Genomic DNA, 13,515 nt, shown 5'->3' with positions numbered 1-13,515 from the left:
GACTTGAAAGGTCCAAACATCCCTGCATAGGGGGGTCTATCCAACCCCCCATTTCCAAACCAAACCAAACTTTATCTTTCCAAATCTGGCTTTTTCCAAGTTCATTTGTCAAGTCCAAAAGCTCATGTTCCTGCTGGGCCACAGCTCCCTTCATCTCTGGCGCCCAAGATTCAGTAACATCCTCTTCCCTCATTTGTTCTGTCAGGGCACACTCCTGATTTAATTCCTGGGTGGGCTCCATATAATTTCCCACTGCCTGTTCAAAATTTCTGATCGCATCAGTCATCAAATCCGTCTTCTCATGTAGCTGTTCCAGTAGGGCATTTGTTTTACAGAAAGCATTCAACAGAGCTTCTGAATACATTGTCCTGCAAGGTCAGAAGTCTATTCCCACGATTGTAATCTGTAACAGCTGCAAGCTCCCCGGAGTTGGTTACAGTTTCACAGTCTCCCTCTAGGGGGAAAACTTCTATTTGTTCTTTCTTTCAAAGACAAGTCTAACAACAAAGTTTTCTTTTTCAGATATTTTGTCAATATTTGTTCCTTTAAAATGCGAAGGGGAACAATGGAATCAATGTTTCTCTTCTTATAGCTATCTGCCAAAAACGTTTGTCTCTGGTCAATGAGCTTCAAAAAACGTCAGTCCTGACACCCCGCTCCAGGATCAGGACGGTGGAAAGTTACTTTACTTTACACTCACTTCTGCAGGTTTAAACAGTCCGAAAAAATCCCCCCTCTTCTCCTGCTTCCGAAGGGGGGTTCAACAATTTTAAATGATGAAAGTTAATCTTTTACAAGCGATTTTCTGAGCTCTAGTTTGCCCTGTCTTTGCTTTAATCTATCTACAAAGAAACAGAAGGCTGACTTCCTGTTTAGACCTTCCCGTTTCAGTGCCAAATTGAGGTAAACTTTTAAGTCCAATTTTCCTTTCTGTTCGCAAGTCCTTATTTAAAATCCAATTGTCCGAAATTTAAGTACTCACGGGTGATTATTTTAGAAGTCAAATTGTCCCAGGAAAAAGGCAGCGCTCTCCGGCAACGGCTGTGCGGCTTCGCTCCACGGAAGAAGCAGTTGACTCTCAGCACCGCGCCACTTCCCCCTCTTCGCTCCGGAGCCCGTTAGTGGGTTCTTTTGCGGGTTGGGGCGGCGCTAAAGGTGCCCGCCGAGTCCCATGGTCACAGGCTTCATCCGCCTGTGATTTTTGAAAGGGTCCCCGCTTCGCCGTAGCGGAAAAGACCCGTTTCGCGTGGAGCTAGTCCCTCCAGATCAGAGGGAGTCCGCCATTGCTGATGGCGCCACCCCGGAAGTGTCTAAAATAGTAGTTATATTTTCAACAGGCAGAATATAATCCTTTTACCTTAAATGTATTGAAAAAAATATGCAGCAAACATATTGTGGTCTATTTGACTGTGTTTAGATGATCAAAATGTATTAATACTTTCCCACTGTGGAAACTTAATATAGTTCTGAATTGTAATAAAGCATATTAATGTTTTTTAAGTGTCTGTAATACAAATCTTTCTGGAACTTAAAAACCTTTTTTTTTTAAGCAAAGATTTCTGCATAAGCACTTTCAAGGCGGTATATTTTCCTGGAATCTTAGGATTGTATATTAAAATTACGAAGGAAGTCTGTATGTAAAAAGCAGGCTGCAATGGCAGATCTTCCTATGACAATTAATACAGCATGGGCAAACTATCCAGTTTCAGAGTGTGTGTATTGCAAAAGAATTGCACTGGAAAAACCAGGGGAACGTTTAGAAATTACAGTGAGGTAATGGACCCAAGCTCCCTGTTTGGGGATCTTGGTAGAGTAATATAATTTTCTTCTTCGCTGCATTGCATTAGTCTACTGGGTAAGGTGGTTTTCATTAATTAGATGTAAATGTTTGCCAAAAGAAAATCCCAGAGAAAATGCTCATTAAGACAGGATGTTAAGCAGATTATGTATATTATGTGGCAAAATTGCAACATCTGGTTTATGGATTATATTTCATGCAGATTGATATTTTAGGGGTCTTGTGCCATGGCTTATTTTTTTTATTTAAAAAATGCGTAGTATTTAGTACTGCACATATGGGAATCTGCTTTTGTAACTTGCACAGCTCCAAGTGCCATTAATACCAGTTAATCTGATTGGAGTATTTTCTCATGCCACTATTCTCCACTATATCCTAATGAGTATTCTTCTTCTTTGGCGATCACTCGTAGCCGAGTAAGATTGTCTTCCATAAACATGGTTTTAAAAGTGAGTCTGTAAGTGACTGTGGAGGCCAATTCTGGATCTAGACATCCTTCCACAGTGGGGACATAGGGTTCCGGGTAGGAGTTGATCACGTTGAGGGTTTACCAAGTGTGCCTTCCTCTTAGCACGTTTCTCCCTTTCATCCTGAGTTCAAAGTATTGCCACAGCCATACTTCACCCGTTTTATCCCTCCCTTCATTTCCTTCCATTTCCTTTGTATTTTCCTCTGTTATGGGCTCCTTGGGGCAGCACCATACCTATGTACGGTTCAATATAAATACTGGTTGTATCCAGTGGTTCCGCTTGTAATCTTTGATCCAGCAGAACAGGGAGGGAGGCTGCTTTCACTGATTCGCCCTTGCAGCCCCTAGCATGCTGTTCCAAATTATCTCCCAACCCTCTCTTGAGCAGATTTGCAGGGATAGAGGAGAGATGGGGGCTGCATGGGGGAAGGACGTGCATGCAAAAATAGCTTTCTTCCCCCTTTCCGCTGGATCAAAGAGCCTTCTGCCACCAGAGGAGCACCATTGGGTACAACTCAGTAATAAGCAAAGCATTCTTGTTGATTGAAAGCTTCATATTGTCAAAGCCTTTCGGCATACAGTGGTACCTTGGTTCTCAAACTTAATCTGTTCCGGGAGTCTGTTCAACTCCCAAAACCATTTGAAAACCAAGGCACAGCTTCCAATTGGCTGCAGGAGCTTCCTACACTCAAGTGGAAGCCACATTGGACATTCGGCTTCCAAAAAACGTTCGCAAAGTGGAACACTCACTTCCTGGTTTGCGGCATTCGGTAGCCGATTTGTTCAGGAGCCAAGCCGTTCGGGAACCAAGGTACCACTGTATATCACTCAACGTTGCAGTCATTAGCTCATGAGTTTCCAAGTTTACATTTGTTATTCTTTTTAACTGGGTGAGGGAGAAAGTACATGTTCAGTTTGTTAATTCTGTGTTGTTTTGGTTGTCTGGCTAATTGGTAACTGCAAAATTTCTAATTCGTAGATGCAGTCAGATGATATGCCATCTGTCTCCTTAACGTCTTGTGCAAACATAATTATGACTCATGGAAACCCTCTCCTGGGGACTGAGAGACCCTCTTGAAAAGCATGGGGTACGTCGTGCTGGGGCACTGCATTTGGAGGGAAGAATAACCAAAACTTGGGGGGTGGCAGCTGGCAAGAGTTTTGCTTGTTCAAGCTACATCTGCCATATTTGAGGTAATCCTCCATCCCACGCCAGCTCCGTGTGCCATACCCTAGACCTTCTGTGAGGGTCTCCTCGCCCCCCAAAAAGGCTTTTCTTGTTCATAGGGACCGCAGCAGGGAAGAAGAGGTGGGAAAGCCCCCATACTCAGACTTACCTGGTGGAACAAGAGTCCACTTGGACAGCTTTGAATGCAGCTAAAGGAATTTGCACTTTCCCTGTTACTGGGTGGTCAATTCACTGCAGCAGAACAACGTTGTACTTTGGATAGCTCTTCGAAAACAAGGTTTTAGAAATTGTGTATTGAACTAATGTTTTAGATTGTGCTTAGTTGTTTGCATTTACTAACATTTCAGCTGCATGTGTGGTAGTAATTGCATTCAGATGTGTACACTGCAAGAATTGTTTGCCTATTTTCTGCATCAAACATGGTCATTGCTGGCAGATCTCTAACCTTCAAAAACCTCTCTGGAAATGATCATTTCCATCCATTCCAGTGGATATTCCATTTCTAAAAAACCCGCCATTAAAAATATTATAACCTAAATTGGCCTTTCATTTTAAGATCTAAACTCAAACTAATTCACTAAGAATGTGGGCAACTCAATGAAGTATGAAAACCAATCTCAATATATATGTTACAGTGAGCGTCCAAAATATGATGAATTTTGACTTGTGAACATTGATAGGTCCAGTTAGACCTTGGAAGGCTGCAGTCCTATACCCACTTACCTGGAGTAAGCCAGTGTTTTGTAGTACAGTGTTGGACAGCAAACTTGGAGCCCAGGGTTCAAATCCCCACACAATCATGAAACAAATTGGGAGGCCTCAGACCAGTCACTATCTCTCAAGCATAGCCTACCTCATAGGGTTCTTGTGAGGAGAAAATGAGAACTATTTTTCCTACGTTGAGCTCCTTGGGGGAAAGGTTTGATATAAATGAAATAAGCCCCATTTAACTTGATGGGCCTTACTTCTAAATAGACATCCATAGGCTTGTCCTAGAAGTGTCTAAAACAGGGGTGGGTAACCTGTGGCCCTCCAGATGTGGTGGGACTCCAGCTGCTATTAGTCCAAGCCAGCATGACCAATGGTTAAGGAAGCTGGGATCTGTAACCCAGCAACACCTTTAGGACTGCAGGTTAGCCACCCCTCGTGTAAAATTCATTACACCCCTGATGTAAAACATCATTGTTGGATGTTAAAGTAACCTGAATGTGAATATAGCATCCATTGGCATAGGCTAAGAAGTGGAATACGAATGTTCCTTATATATTTCAGACCTTCTCTCCATTAATTTGCATTTACATATTGAACATTGGTCGTAATTTCAGTTGGCATTTTCTTAAAGAGGGGAAGAGAAAGAGGGTTTGCTGCATTTATCTCCATCTACTGAAATGCGTATATGTTTATTTTTCCTTTGTTAACTTTTGTGTATATGTTTACTTTTTTGTCCAAAGCTTAGTGCATATTTATTTACAGCTAGCTTTAAATACTAATCAATGTAGGGTTTTTTAAAAAAATAAATAAATACTCCTAAAATATGTGCATTTGGTGTTGATACAAGTGGTCAATAAACAGTTAATTGCAATTTGTCATTAGCAAGTACCTCCTCAGTTATTACAGACACAAATAAAAGGCAATACTTGGAGAGGGGTTGGTTATTTATTGAAGGCCCTATAGCATGCTTTCCAAATATAGCCAACTGGAAGTTGTTGTTCAATATGTGTGTTAAACATAAAAAAACCAAAATTCAAAACCAACAAAGCAGCATTAGATAAACATACAAACTATCACAGGCATCCTAACATTGTCAAGTTCCAATATACCCAATCCCTCCTGCGTCCCATATATCAGAATAAATATCCAGTATTTCGACAGTTGTCCATTAACAATCTAGTGTTGAATATAGTGTGCCCGTGTGTTTTGTTCAGTCCAACACAAGCCAAATGGAGTTAGGGAGAAGAGGAAGTTGCCTGTGACAAAGTCTGCTTTTCTTCCTTTCTTTTAACATGTAATACCCATTTATTCTGGCTCCATTTTCTGTGACCTTGCAGTAAATTTGAGGACGTTTTTCTACACGCAAAAGCATTTCACTTTGTTCTTAGCAATGACATTTAAAAATAGAGATGGTCAATATGCATTACGGCTGAGATGGAGCTGTCTGTTTAATATTGATTTCTGTTCCAAGTGCCCTCCAAGCACGTTTATTTGGGTGAAAATGATCTATGAAATATGTAACCAGATTAAACAGCCTCTCTTTTAAGGGGGGGGGGGGATACATCTGTAATCACTAAGGACACTGTTGACATGGAAATGAGTGCTTTCCCTTGACTGAACAAGGCTCTATGAGGGAGCAAGAAAATGGCATTGTTTCTTTGAAGATAGCTTTTCATTTATAATTCTGGGGTGAACAGGAAGTTGTTAAGATATTGCTAGAATTCTTAGTCTTGCAAGCTGTTACTGTTGAAAATGTATGCATAGATATATAGGGTTGTATCCAGTGCTGCAGTTCTGTTCAAGCAAGAGACTTCCCCATCCTCTTCTGCTGTGGGATACACCCTCAAAATCTGGGATTCTTATAGTCTTGCAAACTGCTAATGAAGAAAATGACATAAGATGTATAGGGTTTGCTCCAGAGGCACCAGGTTTGGGGAAGTCTGGTACACTGAAACTTCCTGCGTCATTCTGAACCAATCAATTCTCTCTTTCCCACCTAAGCAAAAACTGGTTGGGGTTTTTAAATTAAATTCCCTCCACTTTTCCAGTTTACAGCACAGCAGAGTGGAGTTTTGTCATGGCAAAGCATGATAAGAGGCCCTAAATCCATGCTCCCCCCCCCCCCTTAGCCGTATGTAGGAATAGACATTCCAGGTCCCGTAAAAAGCAGGCTTGGAGTCACCACCCGTCAGCTGATAGGATGTTACTTCATGTCTGCCAATCAGCACAGGGCCGGCCCACCCATGAGACGCAAGGTGAGGTGACTGCCTCAGGGGGCAAGATCCACAGGGGCAGCAGATCTGGCTTCTAAGGAATGCATCACCCAATGATGATGATTATGATGATGATGCCTCACTGGTAGCAACAGCAACAGCACGTTCCTTGGAGGCGGGATCTGTCGTCTCCTCAGCAGCTCCCTCCCCATGCTGCATCTACAGCAGCCTCTTGGCGAATAGGAGGCACTGCTGGTCTCCTCGCACCCTTGTTCCCAATGAAGTTCTTAATTTCCCCCTTTTTCCTGATGTAGATCTTCGCTCACCCCTTCTTTCCTGGCGTCCATTTTGAGGTTCATGTCAGGTGCCTCTTGGGCCGGCCCTGGATCAATAGCACTTCAAAAGACTGGGCAGGGCTCTGTGCAAGGCCTTTTTGGTACTTTGAAGTCCCAGTGATCATTACCTGACAAAGCGATGTTGGGTGATAGGCAGGTGGTCAGCTTGTCCACCCAGAGGTGGGTCTAGGGGAGTATGACCAATGTGGTCGCATTGGATTTGGAGTTTTTGGGGCACCACAACTATGACATCCAAATTGGGGGGGGGGGTTGAATATATTTCTATGTACCCCAGGCTTGAAACATTATGAACTTAAAAAAGTTTCTAATCTATAGAATTTTTGCTTTGCTTTCCGTTATTTTTAATGTTTATGAATAAGGTTTTTAACGCTCATTGGAGGAAGCCTCAGCGATATTGGAAAGTCAGCCATGCAGCAAAATGTGGATGTGATAATTAAAAAGGAAGGGCTGGAAGGAATTGCAAAAAAGTTGAATACAACGGGGCAAACACTGCAAATAATAATCGATGGGCTAACTCAACCTGAAGGCTTTGACATCCGACAAGGTAAGAGATTTGAAGGCATCTGCAGTTTCCCGTTTTGTCTGCTTGTGTTCTTATTTATTAAGCCAGTGTCGTGTTTAGATGGATGGATGGAGCGGACAACTCCCCTTAAGTTGTCCGGGGCAAGAAAGCATTGTGTTACTCTGTGGGTTGGGTAGCATGTGTTAGTTTTGTAATTAAGAAATTTGAATCCTGCCTCTAAATCATGATCCTTGAAAGCCCTAGGAGGACAGATCTCACAAATCAGAGTGCTTTAGTATGCTTCCACACAGGATGAGTTTATCGATCCCTAACCTGCTTGGGCCAGCTCTAGTGGTCCAACCTTCTTTGATGATGGATTGTAAATCTTCTCCCTTTTCCCTGCTTGAATAATGCAGAAAACGTGAGACTGACAAGCAAGTGATTTGTGCTGTTCACAAATGTAACTTTCTGTTTTTGTGGGCAGGCTGGGCTGCATGTTTCCTGAAGGTTAGGAGCTTAGATCTTTCCTACAGTGGAAAGCTATCTGTTTAGGAAATAAAGAGTGAAGCATGCACTCTGAAGAACAGGGAAACAGTGGGTTGGATCCACGGAAAGACCACTGTGCCCACGGAAAGACCACAGAATGCTCTGGGGATTTTCTGGTGCAGCCTGGAAGGTAGCATTGAGAGCTGAGGGGGAAAGGAGGAATCATTGAAAATTGTCTTCCTCCTGCCTCTGGTAGGGTGTCCCATGAGTTAAACTCTGCTCACGGGAAGTCTGGATCCAACCCAATGAAACTAGTAAAACTTTTTTAAATAAAAAAAACCCACGTACCCAATTTCTGTCTGTCATTCCCCCTGCCGTGCACCTCAGAAAAATAGCAAGCCCACCAAACTCCCTTATAATGGGACTCCTGTTGCCACGGTATATATTTAGGCACCAATAACACAGTTCAGAAGCAATTGTGCATAATTATGTAAAAGCCATATATTTTTAAAACACTCAATTATCTGCTTAGCCGAACATAAGAAAGTAAAAACGTTTTGGGTTGCCAGCATCAGTGAAGAGAACTAATAAAACTAATGGGGAATAAAGCATATGGTCTTGCAGCCTATGTTTTAATTAGGCAATGGACTGAGCAAAACTACAATCTTTTTCATGTGCAAATGTTTAACAGCTGATCATATATTTGGAGCAAATCAGGGGTAGGGGATGCAGTGGCTCTTGGACGTGCCAGGAATAGCTTTTTGTTGTTTTTTAAGAGCAGTTTGTAAAATATATATAAGTGGCTCTTGAGTTGCTGCCTAAGCCCATCTCCGCTACAACCATTAAACACTATTTACTTAGGGTTTAGGGGTTTTGTTATTTTTATTTTGGGGGGAGAAAAACACTGGAAAGTGCCTGCACTGCATAGTGTAATATTGCAAGAAGCTTAACTGTTTGGGAGTTGAGTAATTAAGTTCATTCCTCCACTGGAAACTTTGATGTCATGCAGTCTACAGCTACCCTTGACTATATAGGGTCTCCTTCCCCGCCTTTCTTCCACAAAGCTTTCCAAAAATATTAGAAACATTCCCACTGATTCCAGGTGATGCCACCACCTTGTATTTAAAAATAAATACATGTTTTGAGCATCACTTTTGATTCTAAGACTTAGGATTTGAGTTGTTGTTTTTTTCTGCTGGGAAATTTGAACATGTCCCTGCTAAACCCACAGTGACAGTGTGTTGGGAGATGCATAAAATTGCGGTCTAAAAATAACAAGCACTTGGTGAAACTGAACAAAGGGAGTCTCAAGCGAAGTTCTGCATTTCCTCAAAGTAGCATACAGTTGGAACCGTGAAATCGCACGATGTACAATTCTTGGGATTCTACTGTTTTGGAAAAAGAAAGAGAAATACCCTTCTTGCAGAAAGGAGAGGGCTTGGTTGGAATCCCATCGTGCATGAGTTAGGCCCCCATGTCAAGGGAGGTTTTGAAATATGACACCCTAATCCTGCAGTCTGAAATTGTTCCCCTATGCCATGTGACTTGGGACGCGGGTGGGGCTGTGGGCTAAACCACAGAGCCTAGGACTTGCTGATCAGAAGGTTGGCGGTTTGAATCCCCGCGACGGGGTGAGCTCCCGTTGCTCGGTCCCTGCTCCTGCCAACCTAGCAGTTCGGAAGCATGTCAAAAGTGCAAGTAGATAAATACTTCCAGCAGGAAGGTAAAGGGCGCTTCCGTGCACTGCTCTGGTTCACCAGAAGCGGCTTAGTCATGCTGGCCACATGACCCGGAAGCTGTACGCCGGCTCCCTCGGCCAATAAAGCGAGATGAGTGCCGCAACCCCAGAGTTGGCCACGACTGGACCTAATGGTCAGGGGTCCCTGTACCTTTACCTTTACCATGTGACTTATCTGAATGTGCAGATTAATGTGTGCCTAAGTCTCCAAATGTGATTCTGAAATACCATTTACACTGAAGAGCAACACCTTAAAACGCAGTGTTGTTGTGCTATACAGGTAGGACCTGCAACAGAATGTTTCATGGTTTAGAATGCTCCATTCCATCCTTTTCCGTCCCCAACTTTCAAGATTTACTCCAACAGTGAGTCAGCATTCCAAGCCCTCTGAGCATTCTCTGCCCTCATTTCTGGGGGGCCCCATCTTAGGGGGAGTTATAGTCCAACACTGAGAGGACCCTAGGTTGGGAGAAGGCAACCTTACTACTTTAGAACTAGAGAGCACTTTATTATGGATTCTGCCATGCTTATTTATGGCCTTCATCAGTGAATTATTCTGGGAAGCTGTTTGCTGCCCCCTCTGTTAAGTTGCAACACAGAACACAGTTGTAGCTTTTAATTAGTTTTGTGTTAACTACCACAATAGTCTTTTGGCTCAGCAATCGAGTAAAGTTTTTTTTTCTAATGAGGCTGGATAGCGTCTTGAGGACCAAGAAAGCCTGGGTTATATTTTACATGGTTGACTTTAAAATGTCTGGGCTTCAAAAAAAACCCCATCATCTTCATTCTTTTTTTTTACACAATACATAAAACAGTAATATTCATCAGGTATTTATTCATTATACAGAAATCACTCTTGTGTCAGAGGGTAATATTCTGTTTCTTTTGGAATCATGTGGAGCTGTTTCATCTCTGATTGTGTCACCTCTAGCGCTGCTTTCCCAGTATTTTTACACTGGGTGTTGCCATCCTAGTACATTCTAAACCTATGCCAACACTTGAACGAGCCCTTTTGGATATCTGTTGTGCATTCCCATTGTCCTTTATAATAATGTTTCTTAAACTGAAGGACTTGATGCTACAATTCCCCATTCACTAAAGCAACAGGATTTGCTGTTTTGTCCAGGGCTTTAATATGTGTGCTGCGGCTAATAAAATCCCCATGTATATATACCAAAAAGTTTATAGGTGTTGAATGAAGCTTACTCCCTAGGAGGTTTGTTGAGGATTGAAACCCTAAGGAACCTTCTGTTTTGGAGATGTACAGACTGTGCAGCCATGGCGGCAGCCAACTAGCTCTGAATTTTGGGGGGTATGAATAGATGTGTGTTCCATTGGTTTATAATGTCACCAGAGTGCTTTAGGAGAACTGCCTGTTTATGTAGACCACAAGCACTGAAATATAATTAAAATTATAATTATGATTATACAGCTGTATTATGAACCATCTGTAAGCAGGAGTGTGTGTGTACACGCACACACGCTTGAACAAACGAGCTGTATGCCTGGATGACCAAACTGCTCCCGTTTTTTCCAAGTTCCAGATAGTTTTTTGATGCCAGGTTTAACATACAACGTGAACCACTTTGAGCAGCAAATACAGATTTTAGCAAATCAATAGTCTACTGTGGCTTTGCCTCAAACTGCACCACTCACACTGCCCTAAACTCACCCCTGAAACCACCCCAGGGTGCCTAATATTCACATTGGAAGGAAATCTTCTTTTGGTATGGTGGCTTGCCTCCCATTGCAAGTAACAGACATGAGAGGTGGTGACTCCAGTCTGGAGCATGGTGGGGCAAAAGGTTACAAAAAGAATTAATTCCATTTCATGGTACCGGTCAGCTCACCCTGTCCTGCTGACTATTAACTTAAAAACAAAACAAAACACCCCATCAAGTTCAAGTACAAATTGCCTAAGAAACATTGTCCTTAACAGAGATGCTGAGTATATTTTCTAAGTCTGTCGGAAGCTGCTCAGAGTGGCTGGGGCAACCTAATCAGGTGGGTGGCATATGAATAATAAAATTATTGCGATTATCATCATCATCATCATCAAGCACATGGCCATCTGCAGATTGCCCACCATGCACCTTACCTGAATAACTTTTTAAAAAATGTTTCCTCTTTACCTCACAGATTTTGATAAACCTGATTTCAAGAGGAGCATCGTTTGTCTTGAAGACTTAAAAGTTGGAACTGTCCTGACAGGAAGAGTTGTGAACGCTACTCTCTTTGGAGTCTTTGTTGACATCGGCGTTGGCAGAGCAGGATTGATTCCCATTCGGAACGTAACCGAAGACAAGCTTTCCAAAGAAAAGAAAAGGAGGAGTCTTGGCCTGGGCCCGGGAGAAAAAGTTGAAGTCAGAGTACGTGAAATTGACATTCCACGATCCAGAATAACACTGGACCTTATACGTGTATTGTGAGCAGTTTGTTGGCACTTTTCAAGGGCTACCATCTTATCACGACGAGCAGAACGCAGCTGAAAAACAAGGACCAATTCAGGCTGTCGGCAGCCTAGACTGCGTTGGGGAGTCTAGAAGCTCAGAATCTGGCCAGAAATTTGCACAGAGACTCCCGACTGTATGAAACAATGCTAAGATTTGTGGCAGGGTTGAGCAACCTGTGGCCCTCCAGATGTGGTTAGACTCCAGCTCCGGTCCATCTCAGGTGGCATGGACAGCAGTCAGAGATGATGGGAATTGTAGTTCGACATCTGGAGGGCCATCCCTGATTCATTATGTGGGAGGCTATGTAAGTGGCTACTGCAGTTTGTACGAGGCAGTAAAAAATTGTGAAAAATCCAAATGGCTTTTGAATTCCAAGACATGATTCTGTGGGGGCCCACTAAATGTCTGAACTGAGTCTTAGTTTCTCCAGCAGAGGAAAAATTACTAAATCTAGCAATTTAAAACTGCCGGTTCATGTTTAGATGCAGAAATTCTAGATTTCTAACGGTTTCATCTACCTTTCCTGTCCTGTACTTGCATGTCTTTCCTTGCGGAGACGGACAGAAATACAATGCTGGAACAATTGAACAGGCCGTAGATCAGGCTTCCTCAAACTCGGTTCTCCAGATGTTTTTGGCCTACAACTTCCATGATCCCTAGCTAGCAGGACCAGTGGTCAGGGATGATGGGAATTGTAGTCTCAAAACATCTGGAGGGCTGAGTCCGAGGAAGCCTGCCTTAGATGTATGGAATGTATTGAGCTCCAGAAACTGGTCGGCAGATCCCACTTTTCCACTTGGCAATTCTATTAGGAAGGCTTATTAAGTCTCCCTCCCCATTGCCCACACTTTTCTGCTCCCCAAGGCAACCTCACTTTTCTACTCATAATCAAAAGGCCATCCTAGCTCTCACCCACGATATCATGTGATGCTGCAATGACATCATGTGATTGGCAGGGGGTTATCCTGCCCACCTGTCAAATTTGGCCCACACGGCTGATCCTGATAAAAGATTAGTTCCATGGAGCCAAAAAGGTTCCACACCCTGATATAAACACATAAAGTAGTACAACCCTGGCAGAGGTTTATTCCTGGGTAGGTTGCTTTGGTGGCTTCAGAGTGAGCACTTGTTCTAGACTTGAACAAAAACCTATTAAACTTGGGATTCCTCTTGGAAGTAAGGTGAATCCTAAAATAAATGTACGCTCCAAGCAACGGCTTGCTTGGTTTGTTGCAGATTAAATTGCTATCTTCTGTTCAGCTTCAAAAAAGAATGTTTCCTGGATCTGTTTCTAAGATGTCAAGGAGTGGGTGGGTGGTTGCTAGTTTAAAATTTTAAAAAAGAAGTTATGTGAAAGGAAGGTTGTCTAAATCCGGGATAATTGTAGGAACTGCAGTGCCATCCTATTGAACTGGGATTTGTAACCAACAAATGCAGATTTTTTTTGTATATATTTTTAGCTGCAGGATATAATAATTATTTTTAAATTTACTTTGTTGATAAACAACATGGAAATGTTTTCATCAAGACGAGAAACTTTGTCCAATGATGTCTTTTGAAAATCGTTTTATTAAAAAAAAATCAACTTTATTCTTTGCTT

The 13,515-nt window shown here is 42.5% G+C and overlaps 1 protein-coding gene across 1 annotated transcript in view; it reads left to right on the top strand.

Annotated features, from left to right (window-relative positions):
* Positions 1-12,773, top strand: part of SRBD1 (S1 RNA binding domain 1) — a 171,192-nt gene extending 158,419 nt beyond the window's left edge. The window contains exons 20-21 of the mRNA XM_080998131.1: positions 7,096-7,280; positions 11,602-12,773. Coding sequence (XP_080854257.1) covers positions 7,096-7,280; positions 11,602-11,891 — 475 coding nt within the window. The 3' untranslated portion in view covers positions 11,892-12,773. The remainder of the gene's footprint in view (positions 1-7,095; positions 7,281-11,601) is intronic.
* Positions 12,774-13,515: the final 742 nt, after the last annotated feature.

Source organism: Podarcis pityusensis (genome assembly GCF_964106645.2).
Source record: "Podarcis pityusensis genome assembly, chromosome: 3".
Classification (NCBI taxonomy): domain Eukaryota; kingdom Metazoa; phylum Chordata; class Lepidosauria; order Squamata; family Lacertidae; genus Podarcis; species Podarcis pityusensis.
The sequence above is the reverse complement of the archived record's forward strand: the minus strand, read 5'-3'. Positions and strand labels throughout refer to the sequence as shown.